Below are 18,774 nucleotides of genomic sequence, written 5' to 3'. Positions count from 1 at the left end.
AAAATAAACTTTGCTTGCAAGGAAATTGTTAATCCATCAGCACTCATACAGGCGAGCCCAATGTGTTACGCCATAAGCAAAACATTGACCAAGGTTTTTTAGTTGAAAAATCCTTATTTGTCACTCATACACATTTCGTTAACACTGAAAAAAAATTGGTTGCGCTACCATGTGAAAGTTTAATGTGGAAAACGCCATGTAAATATGTGCGGATTTCGCCTGTACCAACGACTAGACTTCTTCAGAGCATAAAACAAACACTGTAGCAAATCCAAGGGCAAGTAATTTAGCGACGAAAAAGTACATAGGGGCGCAACAGCTAAAACACAGCAGGACAACATCAATCACGGGTCAAACGGCCAAACATGGGAAACAAGAGTCAAGAATGGTTACAGGCAAAATTGCGAAACACGGGCGAAAGTAATTTTCTATTAAAACGATTTAACATATCTGGAAGCGAATTAATAAAATAAATTTCCACGACCAACCATTTTGCCAGAATTGTTTCTTGTTTCAATTCTTTTGTCCCCTTCCAATTGATACGGTGGTCGGTGTCAAGCATGTGGGCACATAGATCAGATTTATTGGGTTCCATATTGCCTGCGGCTGCTTAATACGAGACGTCAAATTACGTTTAGTCTGGCCAATGTAAACTGTGTTGCAATCAAGTCAAGGTATTAAGTGAACCACACCGGTAATTTGAAGCATGGAATTACAGTCTTTTGGTTTGGGAAACATGTTTTCTAAAGTACTGTGTATGTTTGTTGTGTATGTGGGGTGTGAGATTTAGGTTAGTGTGGAACTTGTTTAGTTTTAAGACGTTGCGATTGTGTTTGCGTTCAGCCCTCCGAGTGTGTGGATCGCCATTATGTGTAATCGTTCTGTTATATAAGGTTTTGTTACAATGAGTTTTTGGTGTTTCGGATGTTGTGAGGTGTATTGTAGGTAGCGGTTTGTGTGTGCAGGCTTGAAAAAATTGAGGTGGTGAATTTCCCGTCTGGTTGTGCAGTGACATTTACGTCCAAGAATGATCTGGTCTTGTTGCGTTTTTCGGGTAAACTTAATTGTGGTTTCGATACTGTTCGACATGATTATGAAACCCTGTGACCTCGTCTTTCGCTATGATGACGTACATGTCATCGACATAGAGCCCATGTGAGTCCCAAAATGTTGTTGGTAAATGTGGTTTTAATGTGTGAAAACAGTCGAGAGTGAACTCTTTTTACACAGTTTGATGTTCTGTTTGCCCTCAATCGTTGCTGCTATGTTGGACAGGAAATTATCAATCGTGTTGATTATTGTGTAAGCTGCAGACAGATGGCCACTGTTTCGACCTAAAAGATCTCATCAGTGCAGCTGGTGTGACTATCAGACGACTTTGGGTCTGATTATGTTGCGCAGTAATGCATGCACAAATACTAAACTGTTTTTTTGCTTTTTAATGTTTTTTCTGAAATGTCATTTTGTGATAATAATTTATATTTGCACTTTACTCAATGTCAACATACCACAAACTATCAGCACATGTGTGCAACTTATTACGGTAGGGTATGCAAGGCATAATATAATAATGACCTACGTTTAACTCGAATAGCAATGTCCATAGAATTTTACATTTCGTTTATTTAAGCGATGACAGTAATTTGCTTCTTCGTTGTTTTTTGTTGCTTTGCGCAAAAACTTCATACAAACAAATAGGAAACAAAACAACTTTGATATTAATGAAAGCATCATATTTAATACCTTGTGATTGATATATTGATTACACTTACACAAATTCAACTCAGTTTATTCGCAAAACTAAATTAAAAGTACAAATTTAAAGGGCCTGCGCTGTGCGCCGATTGTGCCTTGCTATGCGAAATGTATCACTTCTGCGTTGTCTGGTTACGGTGGTGGAGATCTCCTACGTATGTGAAGATCGCCAGGCAAGTTGTGCGCTTGCGCACCAGTGTACCTTGGCCACAATATACCACGTAAAATAACTTAGCTTTCGTAGCTTAATTGGTAGAGCGTTTGGCCTGATTTGCCCAGGGTCTTGAGTTTAACCCTCTCCATGGCTTGATTTTTTAGATCTCGCTTCTATTTGTCGGGAAAAGTGACTGATCCAGCATTGGCTGCAATGCCTTGGCCTGTGAACCTTTTGAAGTAAAAAGCTATTACAAGATGTGACGTCACTCTTTTGCATGGGTTGTTCTGTAAACTGTCCTGGCCAGGAAATTTTTAATCCATCAGAACTCGTGATCCCAATGCGTTACGCAATAAAAAAAACAGAGACCAACATTGTTTCGTTGAAAAGTTCTGATTTGCCTCTCATATATATTTCGTTAAAAGTGAAACAAAATAATTGGTTGCGTTACCATGTGAAGTTCAACGTATTGAAACGTCGGATTAAGTGTATTTTGGTCAGTTGTTTTTGGAATGTCTACAAAATAATGTCCAATAATTTAGAATATAAGTAATTATAATTTGGATAAGGTTTGTGACATACGTATTTTACATGTGGCTCCATGATATGCTGTTACTGGGTTGTAAAAGTAGAAAGGTAAATTTTTATCGAAACGCGCAAGGTTTCGAAGGTTTCGGATTATTACTTCGACAATTTTTATCGAAAGGTTTCGAAATAGTAAAAAAGTTTGCGAAGACTGTGAACCTGAACTTGTAAATTTCCTTTGGAAATAATACTTGCATATATCCTCTACAAATAAAAGTTTCTAGCATAATAATGCTGCTAGTCATTTGGACGATCTGTAATTTTATTTGACATTCATAAGATTGTGTTTACCTGAACTTGAAGCATGTATAAACTTTCCTTGACTCGAAAACGCATTTAGTTAAAAACAAAGTTAATAAGGTCATTATGTTTCACTACTGACTTGTACGTCACGTAAACTGGCTTACAGCGTGGCATGTGATACAGCAGTTTCGTCTAAGAGAGAAATGGAAAAAAAGCTAAAAAAAAACAGAAAGAAAATTAACTTCAAGAAATTTGAAACCTCACTAAAATTTCATATTTTTCATAAAATATCCGTTTTGATGATAACTATGTTGTTTCGAGGATTTGCTCGAATCTTGTAAAAATAAACGATCATTTAACGGCAAAAGCACAAACTTGTTTATGAACACAGGATATCATTTTAAAACCAGATTATTTTTGTACAGAATGCCTCCATTTCAAATGAAGTGTGTCATTCTAATTTTTATTTTGCAAAACGTTGATGATACTAACATGCCTAAATAAAAAAGTTGTTTAATAAAGAGACAATTGTTGAATATTTTGCCGAAAAATCCTGCACGGTCGGTTATTAATGCTGATAAGGTGTAAACTGTTTTCTGTTTTAGGAAGTGAATTTAACATTAGAAATTACTTTCGCTCGGTGATACTTGGGTTTGAGGATAAAACCGTTAAAGTGTCCAATGATAAGCGAAATATGATAAAATATACGTCTTGCCTAAAGGTTTTTGTTCCAAAAGGCACCCTGGCTGGCCTCATACTTCTAATAATAGATGAATATTTGCGACTATTTATTTTCTCATGATCGGTTTGTAATGTAACATGGAAATTCATAAGATATATTTCTTCCAATTCACTGCAATTTTGTTCTCCATGCAGTATTTATTTACATCAGGATCAGCAGTTAATTCCCATAATCTGGGCATTTTCCTTGGGTGAAAAACAAGTCATCCACTGCCATATCTCCCATGAAGTTATTTCCACGGATACCAACAAGCTTGATCTAAAACAAAAGTGCTTGGATCATTTTAAGTAAAAAATAGATAAATGTAAAGTATTATTATATTGATACCCAAATTGCTCATCAACTCGAAGGGAGTGGGCGTCAGGACGTTGTATTTAAATTAATTTTTTAAATTACTTGATTTCTTTAATGTATGACACGGTGTGTCAAAATCCTCCAATTTTGGTAAGAATGCAACATATTTTTCTGGGCGTCCCAAGACATGCATTTTTTCGTCTCCCACATTATTTCATTTACAGACAGTGAATATGCAGAAGACACTCGTGTACCTTCACAGGTTCGGCCGATTTCACTTGAACGTAATAACGTTTCCACATTGTATTTCGTTTGACAATTTCCAACTTTTTCTCTTTATTAACGAACACACGGAATATGTGATGGGGCATCCTCATGTTATTCACATTGTGTTGTTGCAGAAAGTGAAAACAAAAACATCCGACTAAATCTCTGAAAGTTTCCAGAACAAACCGGACTCCAGGTGGCATAAACGACGTCTCAGTGTAAAGGTAATACCTTCCTAAACATTTCGGACAAAGTTTTTGTAATGTTAAAACATTCAAAAGATTTTTTGGTAAAATGAAGTTGAGGGTTTATTTTAAACTAACGAAAATCTGTCAGCAATATATTTTATAGTAGTTTAGCAGAATATGTTCCTCTGATACAACAACAGAATAAGTATTTCTGCGTTTGGTAAACTCCAATCTTTTAGTTCTAGTTGAAATAATCTCGAAAAACGCTTCCAGTATGCATACCATGCAACTGAATTAGCAGCTCATATACTTGAGAAAATAGTTTAAAAAAAGTCACGAAATTATGTGAAACTAATTTCCTTTCATTATCATAAATCAGGTCACCATGTCCCGCAGAGTTGGGTCCCGTGTTAACGGATGGGGTTCTGCCAGACCTCCTTATCCACTTTCTAACTCCGGTGTTTTTCCAATTTCCCAAATTATGTGTTTCAAAGCTAGTGTTGTAAGCTGTAAAATTACAAATGCAACGTACGCTGAAGAACAAAATAAATGGCTCAAAATTCGTTTTAGTAAAAAAATTATCAGTTTCGCCTATGTAGATGACTAGTACGTCATCGCCAAAAAACTAGATTGGTAAAATATACTATTCGTATTTTGCATTTTAGAAATATATTCATTTTGAAAGACGTTAATTTGCATTGCGGATTAAAATTTGAGATGTTAAAAATTAACTCTTTACAGACAATTTTTGCCTGATTAGTACCACAATTGTTTTTATCATGTAACGTTTAGTTGCAAACGACTTGTAGTTTTATTGTTTGCACATTTTGTCTGCATACCTTTATATTCACTTTACCTCTGTATTCACTTTTATTATCAAATATTTTTGTTGTTTATTACCCACATACATTTTTATGTATTATCCTCATTTACGGTTTATTGTTATACGCCCAAGTACATTTGGTTGTGTGGTTGCCGTGTGACAAACTGAATGCCGACGGGTGAAATTAGTGGCAAAACCATGCAGATCTCATGTGGTGGCGGTTGTTCGTTGGAGGATTTTTGATACGCTGTATTCTTGTGTGTAGAGAGAGTTGAGACTGTTTATGCGTATTAGTGTCCTTCCTTTTAAATATAATAGTAACCCCTTGTGCTGCTCTAGGTTTTACCTATGGGCGGTTAGTGCAGGGTAACCTGGACGTTTAGCCAATTTGAGGTTGGCGACCCTGCTAAAAATCGCAGTTCGGTTTGGGAAAGCTATTTGTTCAGACTGTTATCATTTGATGTTGCTCTTGCAGCCAGGCATATCATATTTAAAAAATCTGTCCTTTTGGCACAAAAAATGACTGAAGTAAAATCATAGGAAGAAAGACTTACAATATACCTTGAGGTAAAACAAATACACTTTGGGCATTATGATACCTGCAATTCCTTGTCACCTCTTGCTTCTACTTGGCTGGTCAGCTAAGTTTGAAGCTTCGCCAGCACAACTGAAATATTTTTTACTGGTAATTCAATTGTTTCATTTGTGTGATACCCTAAGTGCTCTAAAATGAGTCTAAACACAATTTGCTCATTAACCTGCTCGGCTACACTGCACATCGCAACTTAATCCGGCATTTGATCCAAAGACAGAGGCTGATCAAGTTTTGGCTCAAATTACCAGATTAACGCATCATATAAAGTGATACCTTTTTAGTGACCTGCAACCAGAGACACTGCTGCATTCTTTATTACGTAGATGTAGTGTTGTTTTCACGTAACACTATTTAACAGAAATTTAACAGAAAAAAGATATAAGAACTTTCAACATTCAATTTGGCCGCTTGGTCCTAACAGATATTTCCTGTTATGGGGATAACATTTAACATCTACACCAGTATAGCAAAACTTTAAATCTACAAACATCAAGATATCACAAGTAATACAAAACTTCATAATTTCTGCCCTATATGCCTACACTTGGGAAACTACTCCAAACAATATATGCGCATATGGAGCGTCTTGTACGTGACTGCAATATTTGTGAGTAAAAGCATTGAAACTGGCATTCGTTATAATAATAGTGTGGTTTTTAAAAAATGTTCGTCCTTAAACTAAATTAATTTACGACGGGTTAATCTGTTAAACGATTTGAAGAAATTTGTCACATCATTACAATTATTTGGTCAAAAACAATTATATCGTTTAAGATTCATTAATATGATATAGGACATTAACTGGTGCAGTTAAAAAAGTATGGGATCTAATGACGGAGATTATTGGATTAATCCTAATAAGTTATCCAACGGTGGCGATGACAAATTTTTCAGAAGAATGAAATAATATATAGTCAGGTGTTCTGCATACCGCGGTGCACTTGAAATCGTGTCGTGGCTTATCTGTGTACGACACGAACTGAAGTCTATGAATGTTCCAGTACGTAACATGGTGAAGACAAGACAAGATTTATTAGAGCTAAATTAAAGAATACACTTTTACACAAATTTAGACATCCTATTTATGTGGATAAGAAAGTAATGGAGACGATTCCGTTCGTGATAAAATCTCTTTGTTCGATCGATCGTCAGTATTCCCGGCTATTCCTGATAATTTAATTTATTTAAACGACTACTTCTTAGTGTGAATAAGGAGGTGCCTGTTTCGATTGCCTATAATGCTGAACAGTTTTTCGCAAAAAGTGCACTTGTATGGTTGCTCTCCAGTATGTGTTCGTCCATGGGTTTTGAAGTCAGACTTTGTTCTAAAACATTTTTCGCAAATATCGCACCTAAAAGGCTTCTCTCCAGAATGAATTCGAAGATGAGCGCTTAGATTTCCTTTTCGAGCGAATAATTGTTCGCAAATTGTGCACTTGTAAGGTTTCTCTCCAGTATGTGATCGTGCGTGTGCATTTCGACTTCCAATATGGCTGAACAGTTTTGAACAAAATGTGCACTTGTATGGTTTTTCTCCAGTATGAGTTCGACTGTGGATTTTGACGTCCGTAGCAATTCTGAAACATTTTTCGAAAATTTTGCATTTGTAAGGTTTTTCTCCAGTATGAGTTCGTCTGTGGATTTTGATTTCCATAGAAGTTCTGAAGGACTTTTCGCAAACATCGCACCGAAAAGGTTTTTCTCCAGTATGAATCAGAAGGTGCCGGTTTCGATTAGATATATTGCTGAATCCTTTAGAACAAAATTTGCACTTGTAGGGTTTCTCTCCAGTATGAGTTCGACTGTGGATTTTGAGTTCCGTAGCAGTTTTGAAACATTTTTCGCAAATTGTGCATTTGAAATGTTTTTCTCCTCTTTGTGTTCGTACTCTTTCGTCTTGATCACTTTTTATGGCTAACTATTTGGCGCAACAACTATGCACAAACCCTGTATGAATATTCTGCTGCTCTTTTGGTTCGTTTTTGGTTTATTGTTTTGTCGGTCTTTCCTGTTTCAGAAACCAATATATCACGCAGTTAAATCTAGATTAATTTCACATATCTCGCAAATTGAAAATATTTATAAGTGGTTTTCTTGCAGAAATTCTGTGTTGCCTCAGGAACCAAGTAAATTGTATTCTGATTAACAAGTTTGATACTTGCAGCTGATTTCCTTTCGTTCACGCAGTTGAGTGAACTCTTTTCACACAGGTTGATGTTCTGTTTGCCCACAATCGTTGCTGCTATGTAGGACAGGAAATTATCAATCGTGTCTGATTATTGTGTAAGCTGCAGACAGATGGCCACTGTTTCGACCTAAAAGGTCTCATCAGTGTAGCTGGTGTGACTATCAGACGACTTTATGTGTCTGATTATGTTGCGCAGTAATGCATGCACAAATACTAAACTGTTTTTTGCTTTTTAATGTTTTTCCTGAAAAGTCATTTTGTAATAATAATTTACATTTGCACTTTACTCAATGTCAACATACCACAATCTGTCAGCAAATGTGTGCAACTTTTTACGGTTGGGTATGCAAGGCATAATATAATAATGACCTACGTTTAACTCGAATAGCAATGTCAACATAATATTACTTGACGTTTGTTTAAGCGATGACAGTAATTTGCTTCTTCGTTGTTTTTTTGTTGCTTTGCGCAAAAACTTCATGCAAACAAATAGGAAACAAAACAACTTTAATATTAGTGAAAGTGTCATATTTATTACCTTGTGATTGATATATTCATTACACTTACACAAATTCAGCTCAGTTTATCCGCAAAACTAAATTAAAAGTGCACTCAATAACTGTATGAGTTGAATGTTTTTCGTGAGCGATACCGGGAAAGTTATTTGTATGTAAGCCAGAATACCACAAAAATCAGGTATAAACTGTGATTGTGGGGAAGATCTCATATATTTCATTTGTTTAGGTAAACGGCATTGAAACGTCATTGTATAAAACAATTGCAAGATGTGACGTCACGCTTTTGCATGGGTTGTTAAATAAACTTTGCTGGCCAGGAAACTGTTAATCAGCATTTGGCTGAACAATTTTTTACCAATTGTGCACTTGTAGGGTTTGTCTCCAGTATGAAATCGAGTGTGGATTTTGACTTCCGTAGAAGTTTTGAAACATTTATCGCAAATTGTGCATTTGAAATATTTTTCTCCTCTTTGTGTCCGCACTCTTTCGTCTTGATCAATTTTCATGACTAACTGTTTGGTGCAACAACTATACAAAAACCCTGTACGAACAATCCGCTGCTTTTTTGGGTTCTTTTTTGGTTTATTGTTTTGTCTGTCTTTCTTGTTTCAGAAACCACAATAATATTTAAGTTTTTTATTAGGTTTGCCGTCTTTTCTGTACAAAACTGTGATAACTGTTGTATCTCGCAAATAAAAAATATTTATAAGTGGTTTCCTTGTCGGAATTCTGTGTTGCCTGAGGAGCCAAGTAAATTATATTCTGTTCAACAAGTTTGTTACTTACAGCTGATTTCCTTTCGTTCACGCAGTTTCGTGAACCGTTTTCACACAGTTTGACTTTCTGTTTTCCCACAATCGTTGCTGCTGTGCTGAATAGGAAATTATCAAACTATAAGCAAATGTTTGGAACTTGTTACGGTTGGGTATGCAAGGCATAATATAATAATGACCTACGTTTGACTCGAATAGCAATGTCCACATAATTTATATTTCGTTTATTTCACTTGAAGGCGATGACAGTAATTTGTACGTTGTTTTTTGTTGCTTTGCGCAAAAATTTTATACAAACAAACAGGAAACAAAACAACTTTGTTCAAAGTTAAATTGTCATATTTAATACCTTGTGATTGATATATTGATTACACTTACACAAATTCAGCTCATTTTATCCGCAAAACTAAATTAAAAGTGCACTCAGAAACTGTATGAGTTCAATGTTTTTCGTGAGCGATGCCGGGAAAGTCATTTGTATGTAAGCCAGAATGCCACAATAATCCTGTATGGAATAAACTGTGATTGTGGGGAAGATCTCATATATTTCATTTTTTTATTGAAGGTAAACGACATTGAAACGTCATTGAAGTAAAAAGCAATTACAAGATGTGACGTCACGCGTTTGCATGGGTTGTTAAATAAACTTTGCTGGCCAGGAAATTGTTAATCCATCAGTACTCGTACAGCCGAGCCCAATGTGTTACGCCATGAGCAAAACATTGACCGAGGTTTTTCAGTTGAAAAATCCTTATATGTCACTAATATACATTTCGTTAACAGTGAAAAAATAATTGGTTGCGCTACCATGTTAAAGTTTAACGTGGAAAGCGCCATGTAAATATATGCGGATTTTGCCTGTACCAACGACTAGACTTCTTCAGAGAATAAAACAAACACTGTAGCAAACCCAAAGGCAAGTGATTTAGCAACGAAAATGTACAAAGGGGCGCAACAGCTAAAACACAGCTGGACATTAATCAATCACCGGTCAAACGGCCAAACATGGGAAACAAGGGTGAAGAATGGTTACAGGAAAACTTGCGTACATGTTTAAAAGGTTTAGTGATGACATTAAATGGGTGTCGCGTGATGTTAAAACCACTAATGCTATACAACGTAAGTTGGTGGAATGCTTTTGTAACGCAGGCTTGGAACTAACTTTTCCGCCAAGCCACAACTGCTAAGCCATGCACTGGTATTGAATTTCTCGATGTTTGCCACATCATCGACACCGTCTCACTGGCGGGCTTCAAAACCACCAATTACACTAAGCCCACAGTAGTTGACCGTTGTTTTCTTATGGGCGTTCTCACCAACCGATCCATGTTGTTAAATCAATTGTGTTTTCTGAAGCCATACGGATGCGGCGCTTAAACGTGAAGGATAGCGACCACAAAAAGGCCCTATTGTGGCTGAAAGATAAAGCTGTGAAATCCAGTGAGGATGACTTGCGATATCTTCCGGTGAGGATGACTTGCGATATGTTGGCAACAGCCAGCACTTGGACGACTAGATTTTTCCACAACAAGTCGGTAGACTCGTTTTCAAGGCACAAACTCATCAGGGCAACAGCATTCCTATTCTGCGTCTTTTGCCTAAGAAATTAAGCCTGCAGGCCAATGCTTCTATCGTTTATCGGAGAGGACCAACGATGTTTAAGAAAGTATGTCATTACAAGCAGCTTGTCCATCACACCAAGCCTCTGGACACTGGCCAATCGGCCCCTTGCGGCCACTATGCGCTGTGCGGGCACCATGGTAACCACGAGCCCATGGTGCCCACAACTACCTTCCTGTGTACTCCCAAAGGCACATTAATGTTGCGTCAGAGATTAACATGCCGCGACTATGGGATATATGTAGCCTCGTGCAAAACATGCGGAGCCCAGTATGTTGGTCAGACAAAAAACAAGTTTTCCACCAACTGGAATGCCCACAGGTCTACTTGGTACCAGTTCGAGTGCTCGTTAGATAGCGATGCTACGGCGCTAGGTAACCACTACCTGAACAAACATAGCGAAACCTTAGCGAAAAAGTTGCTTTGACGTGACGTTCGTGCAGAACCACCTGTAGGGTGTTTGGACCTGTATGAGGACTTGTGGTTGCACAGAATACGGGCACAAATCAATATGCAAACCATGGTAACACCATCATGCAAATAGCTTGGTTCACTATTTCCCGCCCGCAGGTTTATGTTTGCATTGTAACGGGTTGATGTTTTTGTGTTGTTTGTCGTTAACCTGTTTTTATCAATTTTATCATTCACCGAGCCTTATCGGTCACATCTGTTCGCCCACAGGCCCAAATGCCTGCAGTTCGCGACGTCCATTTCCCTTCCACTTTTTTCTGTTTTTACATTCAGTTGCTTCTGTTTGTTCGTGTGCTTACTCGGTGTCAGTGCCAGTGGTTTTGATAATACAGGAGTACAAACGGGTTTAAACCCATGCAATTAATTCATACTTTTATTATTTCTTAGTTATTGCTTGAAAACCGAATATTTTTATATTTTTTTTTCGTAACTTTTTGCGTTAGGGATATTAACTTTATCCTTTCTGTTTTTCCTGTTTGGCAGTTGGAGAAACTGATGATGCCTTTTTTGGGCGAAATATATTTTTCTCATTGAAAAATCCATCTGAGCTGTCCACAGATTGCTTTGTGAAATTTAATGTACAATTGCTCAAAGTGTATTTGTTTTTGCTAAAGCCATATTGTAAGTCTTCTTTAAAAAACTATTGAGCATTTTTTATTTGGCTTTTAAATGTATAGTGAACATAACATCATGCAACTCAGCTTAGACACATGACCTATTCTTCCTCTGGTTTTATTAATCGTTCTTTACGTATTTGCACTATTTTACATATTTGTGCACAAAAATGGAGGTTTATTTTTTCAATGTTAATTTTTGTTGCAATGTTATTGCAAAAAATGTAATGACTGTAGATAAATTAAATATTATGTAAAGCAATGCATGCAGAAAATGGTGGCAGCATTGCAATGAAACCCCTAATATATAGTCTTCAGCATCTTTCATTTGCTCTGATTTCTAAGAAAAAAAAAGTTGGCGAGTTATTAAGGGTCTAAACAAACAGTTTACTCAACCCGAACTGCGATTTTAAAGAGAGTCGCCAACGTCAACTTGGTAAAGGTCAAGGTTACCCTGCACTGACGGTGTACCACAACGACCTGAAAGCGCGCGGTCAAGGTGTCTACTTTTTTTTTAAAAACGGACTCTTGTACATTTAAAAGTCTAAAAATGATGAAAAACGCTTTGAAAATGTTGGTGATACGTTTACACCACATAATACTGCACTCCATCGTTTAAGTCTTCATATACGAGACCACAGCGCTCAACAAACAGTCTGTTTTCACCACTACACGATTATTTCCCCCGCCAGCAACTCAACCAATCAGCGCATCACACATCTGAAATACAAGCGCGACTGCTCAAGCGTAGAAAATAAAATGTAAAATAGTGAACAATATACAACAGAAATAAAATGGCATGGGCACCGACAAAGCCATAAAGGTCAACAAGTCGGGCGCCCATGTTAAAGGTGATCTCCTCACGAAATATCACCGTATATCGCCAGTCGAACTGGGAGGTGATGGGTTGCGACAGGTAACATATGACGGTAGGTGGCCACCCGGCACTTTTTATGAGCAGTTCGCTATCTTTCTACAATCTAGCGTTGCATCACACAATGATGGGACCTGTAATTCCGGTTTGAAGGAATGTTTACAATGCGTCGTGTCAAGTAAGCTTGTTTTTGTTAAATTTAGGGATGACTAGCTTAAGCATGTGCCCAAGATCAATCAGCATGAATATCACATTACCAAAACAAACATTTTGAAAAAGTCTTAAAACTTTTAAGTTAAAAGGTCATGTTACTTTGAAAATGATATACAACTGCATGTAAGTATAATTTACAACAAAAACTCATCAAACAATTGTTATTTCCAGGCTCGCTCCGGCGTTTTACTGCCAGAAAACGTTTGGTTGCTTTTACTTTCACTTACAATGTCGATGATGGTTGCCGGAGCTTTTCTTGGCGGGATCACATTGAAGCTGATGCTAAATTTCCTTTCAAGGAAACGGTATATCTTCAGTTATCCCATATTCTAAGCATACTGGGTTGTCTAACCATTGCTCTCGCCGGTGGCTTTTCTGGATCGTATGAAGCCGTAATTATTGGAAGATTTGTAATTGGTTTCCCAATAGGAATTTATTAGAGTAGGTTCCTCTCATGGAAAAATTTTAACCACCATCATTGCTCGGACAAGAAAGATTAAGTTTCTATTGTTTATTTCGATATAGTTTGCTCTATAAATCATTTCGATGTTAACAAATTTATTTTTGGTCTCGTTCCGTTAATGGTGGTTGAGATGAGCAGTAGAAGCAGTCAGACAGTTTGGCAAAGCACTGGTTCTATTGCCATATCGTTTGGACCGTTGTGTGGACCTGTGTTAACCCACCCAAAGGGAAAAAAATGTGTTTTTTTTATAAACAACAAAACTCGTTTGTATGAATCTACATTTATCTTTGAAAAGGTTTTAGTTGTCTAGCAGCCATTCTTATTGCAATGAATATTGTTTGTGAGGCAATTCATAAAGTAAAGTAGTAAAGGTAAATTTTATTATTAATATGAATTCTCAAGCAAATAAAACACGTACTGTTACTGGTACCGATGATGAGATATAACTGTACAGACAGAAAAGTTATAGTATATCAATGGTCTGCAGCAAACAATAGACTAAATTACGAATCGCAGGTATAGTATTTGGTAGATAAGCATTTGTGGTTTACATTTTTGTTGAAGGTACTTGGAACCGAACTTCTTTGGCCCGTTGCCATTGCCTTTCCCTGCATCCCTTCAATCATGTACTTAATTGCAAGTTTTGGATTCCTGAAACTCCTTTATATCTTGTACGCGAAGGGAGACACAATGATGCTCTAAAAGCCCTTCAAAATATGAGGACAACAAACAATGTCGGTGGAGTAAAATTAAATAAATAAATATCATCAACATGTTGATATATTTTATAGGCTGATCTTCAGCGGGAGTTAAACGAAATCAAAGAAAAAGTCAACAAAAGTACGACAGTGGTTGGTGTTTAGAAAATGTTTTCAACAAAGCAATACAGTTGTCTTTATTAAACAAACACACGATATAAACAATATTGAAAATCCCCAAGTCATTTTTTTCTAGGAGACAACTCATTGCCGTGGCTGTGATATACGGCGATCTGGCGTTGACTGGAGTAAACCACCTACTTTTCTGCACGGATCAAATACTGCTAAGTGCAGGCATAGAACCGGAACATGTAACTTCTGCTAATGTCGGCGTTGTTGGAACACAATTGGTCTTTGTATTTTCTGGGGTACGTAGTTTCGGAACTAATTGCAAGCAAGTGCAATTATTTTACTTTTGCGTGAGATGCTTTTGAAACTTGTGTGACACCCGAGCCAATAGCACTATTGGTTGCCAAGCAGTTTAGTTTAGCTGTAGTACCTCCACTTTGTCTCTGTTGTTCAATACATATAGTTGCGTGTATTCAACGGACCGTACCGCCACATAATGTAAGAATCTGTTCCTGACTAGCGTACCAGCTAGTCCAACAGTCACAAGCTGCACTGGTGTGACATTATATGTCAAATATTGCAGTGTACACACCGTTGTCTGTAGCTTAAGTTTTAAAATTGTACACATAGTAATATAGTAAAGCAAAATCTTGTCTCTATCAAAATAACTCACGTCTATGGTCAAGCTCCAAAACGTCATGCCGTATATTGCTTTGATTTCAATTGCCATTTATCTTATGGGGTAAGACTCTGTCTCTGGTTTAGTTTCCGATTTTTATTTTGATCGGAACTTGTCTGTAGATTTTATGCTGGCATTCAGCTTACATCGTTGGTTTTATTGGGTGAACTGACCACAGAAGCGTCCAGACCATCTGTTATCGCCCTCGGGTCAACTCTATTATGGGTCATGGCTTGGACCACCGGCTTTGTCCCGCCTTATTTAGAGGTATGAAAACAAACAAGTCACAAAAATCAAAGGGCAACACATTTCTGTTGACCAATCAATTACAAATTATTTTAGCGATAAAGGTTTAGAAACTTTGATGTGAAAATTGTTGTATTTCTCATCCATCAAAATCAGAACCAATTGCATGTATTTCTCACAACTGCTGAATTTCATCGCATTACGTTGATGTGGATAATCAAACAGCTTGAATTTGCATAAAAACTTTCACAGAACAAACTTTTGCAAAACAATAAATGCGCTTAGGGTAGAAAAATGCACATGTATGAAAGTTTGCTATCTTTGTCAGTGTTGAAACCTTCGCCAATCTATCGATTCATTGAGGTCTTGGTTGGCTAATCAGCAAACAAAATCCTCTCAAAAGTGCACCGAAGTGACATTACTTGGAAACATGTGGCCCTGCCCTTAGCTCAAAATAGAAACTTTATTGCTGCTTCAAGAACATGTACAAGTTATTGAAGTTTTTAATCGTATTTCGCGGATTATATCAAAAAAGTAGGTATCTTAATTCGTTTCCAAAGTAATTTCGATCACGTGGGCTTTCAGGTTGGTCTTGGAGCTTACGCGATGGTAATTTGGATTGGAGCATCAATTCTCTTTTTGCTGTTTCAGTTCTTTTACTTGCCAGATACAAAAGATAAAACTGTCGACCAAATTCAAGCTTATTTTAAAAAGTTGTGTTAGAAGAAGGGCCATGAAAGAAACGTATACAAATCCTCATCTTTTTTGTTGTTGTGTTGCATTTAGTCCCCTATACTTTCAGTTACAGTAAAATACATGCCATACGCAAATGATCAACCAGGACCTACAAGAAAAAATAATTTACCAAAGGAGATTTACCGATTTGAAACCACTTATTGCCCACATTTTGCTCTTTGTTGTGCGGTACCAATACACGTGGTATAATGTTTCGCTGCCATTTCCCAAAAAAATTACACTGATAAAAATTGTATGTCGGTTATTATTAAAGTGGCAAACGATGTAAAGTAGCCTTTATGTGAGGTTATGTGATTACCACCCACTTAAAAACTCAAAGGGTTTCGTCATTACTTAAACCAAAACACTATTTGTATAATGAGCGCTCACGTGTCAGTCCTGCTGAATTTACGATTTCGTACCTGGTATGTAGGTCTACGTGGCAAGTACCTTTTTCTTTTAACCTCTTGTCATCCGCATTGCCAAGGGAGCAAAGAATTTGGCACGAGCTTTCACAACATTTCCAAATAACTAAAACCAATTTGGTTAATTATATATTAAATTTCGCAAAGCAATCTGTGGACAGCTCAGATGGATTTTGCAATGAAAAAAATTTATTTCGCCTAAAAAAGCATTATCAGTTTCTCCAACTGCCAAAAAGGAAACACAGAAAGAAAAAGTTAAGCACCTACGCAAAAAATTCATCTGAGCTGTCCACAGATTGTTTTGCGAAATTTAATATATAATTATATCGATACGGGGAGCGATCGACAGCCTGCCAGGGGCCTTTGGTTTTAAATTGATCCAGGTTTCATTCATAATCACATTGGTGACCATCTTAGTTAGTGTTTTTATCTTAACGGAGTGAACCAATTCTTCTGACTTGTTGTGACGATAGTTCTTACCAAATATCCAAGGACATCGTCAAACCAAAAACTTCAAGAAAAGTCAACATCTTTTGCCAATGTCGTGCGATAAAAAATCATTCAAGTCTTGCAAGGAACTTTAGTCAGCTAACAAAAAAACTGGCAGATGCTGTCGCAGCTTCCAGCACTGTTTTCCACCGAGATATGGATAAGGTAACAACCTTATTGTCGTTGAACCAGAGCTCAGGGCCGGCGCGTCCATTAGTCGAACTAGGCAACCGACTAGGCTGCACATCCTTAAGGGGGTAGGCTTACATCACTTCGTAAAAAACGCCCGAACCATATACTGAAAATTACACATCGGTATAACCTTACCGATTTGTTCGATAAACCCATGCTGTTTGCCACAGCAATTTAAGAAATAGTAATTTTTGTTGCAGAAAGTAGTTTAACAGCCCGAAAAAAATTAAACGAACGTAGTGGGCTCAGAGCAGTAGGAAACAGCTTCACTGCACGAATACTATTATTACGCTGTTGAAAAAAAAAAAACAACAAATCGCAGTGAAACAAAACAACCAACTTTTATACCAAGTGGTTTTTCAACAAGACCAATATGCTTTCACATACCTACATTGTTTAAGAATTAAATACGAAAGATACTCCAGCAAAAAATATTGGCGTTTAACTGCAATTCAGCACGTTGTAAGGCTGGTCAAAAGTATCACCTATAATGGAAACATATATGAAGGATGGTGGATTGTATGCATGGTGAAGAAACACCTCGAAGATACTTGCTGGGAATTCTATGGGTTTCAATCCCAGAATGGTTAAATGAAAGATGATGAAGGCAGGTTGGGCAAACCACGTTTCATGAACCGGATACAAAAACTTTCAGCTTCGTGCCTGTGTTGAATTAAACTGCCTTAAAAATAACTGCTTGTCATATACTATGTTTCCATGTCGCGAGTTTTGCCCATGTATTTGGGCCATGTGACCAAATATGGAAGTGACGCAAATGACGCAGGCCGAGTACTTGGCCAAAACGGCTGAATTTTTGGGCCATCAAAATAGGTGGTCCTTAACTGACTTTGGCCAAGTAATTTTTCGGCCATGTAATGACTGCTGCAGGGTTTAGTAGTTTTTTGCGCAGTAAACAGCAGCTTTTTCGATTAATTTAACGCGCGTTTTGCACGGTGTTTAAATGAATGTCCTCAGTCACTTACAGCCTCCGTTAATCGCTTTTATTGTGAATATATTTCTTTTTTGATGGGTAGCAAGGGGCGTTTTATTACTTTGCAAGTGGATTATATAGGCCTTTCTCATCCTTTTATGCATGGATGTTATGTTAAACTGCAGTTTTAAATGTAACATTTTGATGGTAAGTTTTGTGCATAAATTTAACTTAGAAAGTGGACAAGAGTGCTGTGGATGCATTGATAACCATATAAAAGTTTTTGCATGTTCATGCAATATATGGTATTACAAATTGGTGAACACAATAGCTTTTCCACATTCTAGATAACTGCATCAGATTAGGTACTTAATAGCTTTAGAGATAAAACACATAGAATGATTTTTTTGTGTCATTTTCCCAGATCCACAGCTAGAACAATGACCAACTGTTGTTGAAATACACTTATTAATGAGTTATGCAAGAAAATAGTTCTGGAAGTCAAAGTTCATTTAAATTGTTGAACATGCTACATTTCCATTACCCTTGTGAAGATGCACAAATACTCTTAAAAAAGAACCAGGATTAGAAGTTGTGGCCCGACAAGCAAGGACTGTGACAACATGTTCTGACCATTTTGTTTATTTTTTTTTGCAATAAAGCTTTGCTCATTCAACAAGTAAAGGACAATGTAAAACATTCATAATTTTGTCCAGTTTTGCACTTGTATGGCAGTAATCATCTCTCTCCAGTGATTCTCAAATATCTGTAAGATTGACAGTGGTTGTTTTTTTCATTATTAGTAATAAAAGTCAAGTTAAACAAACCTCTTGTGTTGTTTGGAAGAACTTTGCCAATCTGTTTTCAAGG

The 18,774-nt window shown here is 37.0% G+C and overlaps 2 protein-coding genes across 17 annotated transcripts in view; one reads left to right on the top strand and one right to left on the bottom strand.

Annotated features, from left to right (window-relative positions):
- LOC145890428 (NACHT, LRR and PYD domains-containing protein 12-like) overlaps positions 1 to 18,774 on the top strand; it is a 481,386-nt gene that overhangs the window by 309,200 nt on the left and 153,412 nt on the right. The gene's annotated exons all lie outside the window — the stretch shown is intronic.
- Positions 3,616 to 18,774, bottom strand: part of LOC145888950 (uncharacterized) — a 45,290-nt gene continuing 30,131 nt past the window's right edge. The window contains exons 7-9 of the mRNA XM_082979819.1: positions 4,613 to 4,761; positions 4,028 to 4,275; positions 3,616 to 3,737 (exon numbers count right to left, since the gene is read on the bottom strand). Coding sequence (XP_082835945.1) covers positions 3,639 to 3,737; positions 4,028 to 4,275; positions 4,613 to 4,761 — 496 coding nt within the window. The 3' untranslated portion in view covers positions 3,616 to 3,638. The remainder of the gene's footprint in view (positions 3,738 to 4,027; positions 4,276 to 4,612; positions 4,762 to 18,774) is intronic.

The sequence above is a fragment of the Ascidia mentula genome, chromosome 2, assembly GCF_947561715.1.
Source record: "Ascidia mentula chromosome 2, kaAscMent1.1, whole genome shotgun sequence".
NCBI lineage: Eukaryota > Metazoa > Chordata > Ascidiacea > Phlebobranchia > Ascidiidae > Ascidia > Ascidia mentula.
This window is presented reverse-complemented; position numbering and strand designations above follow the sequence as displayed.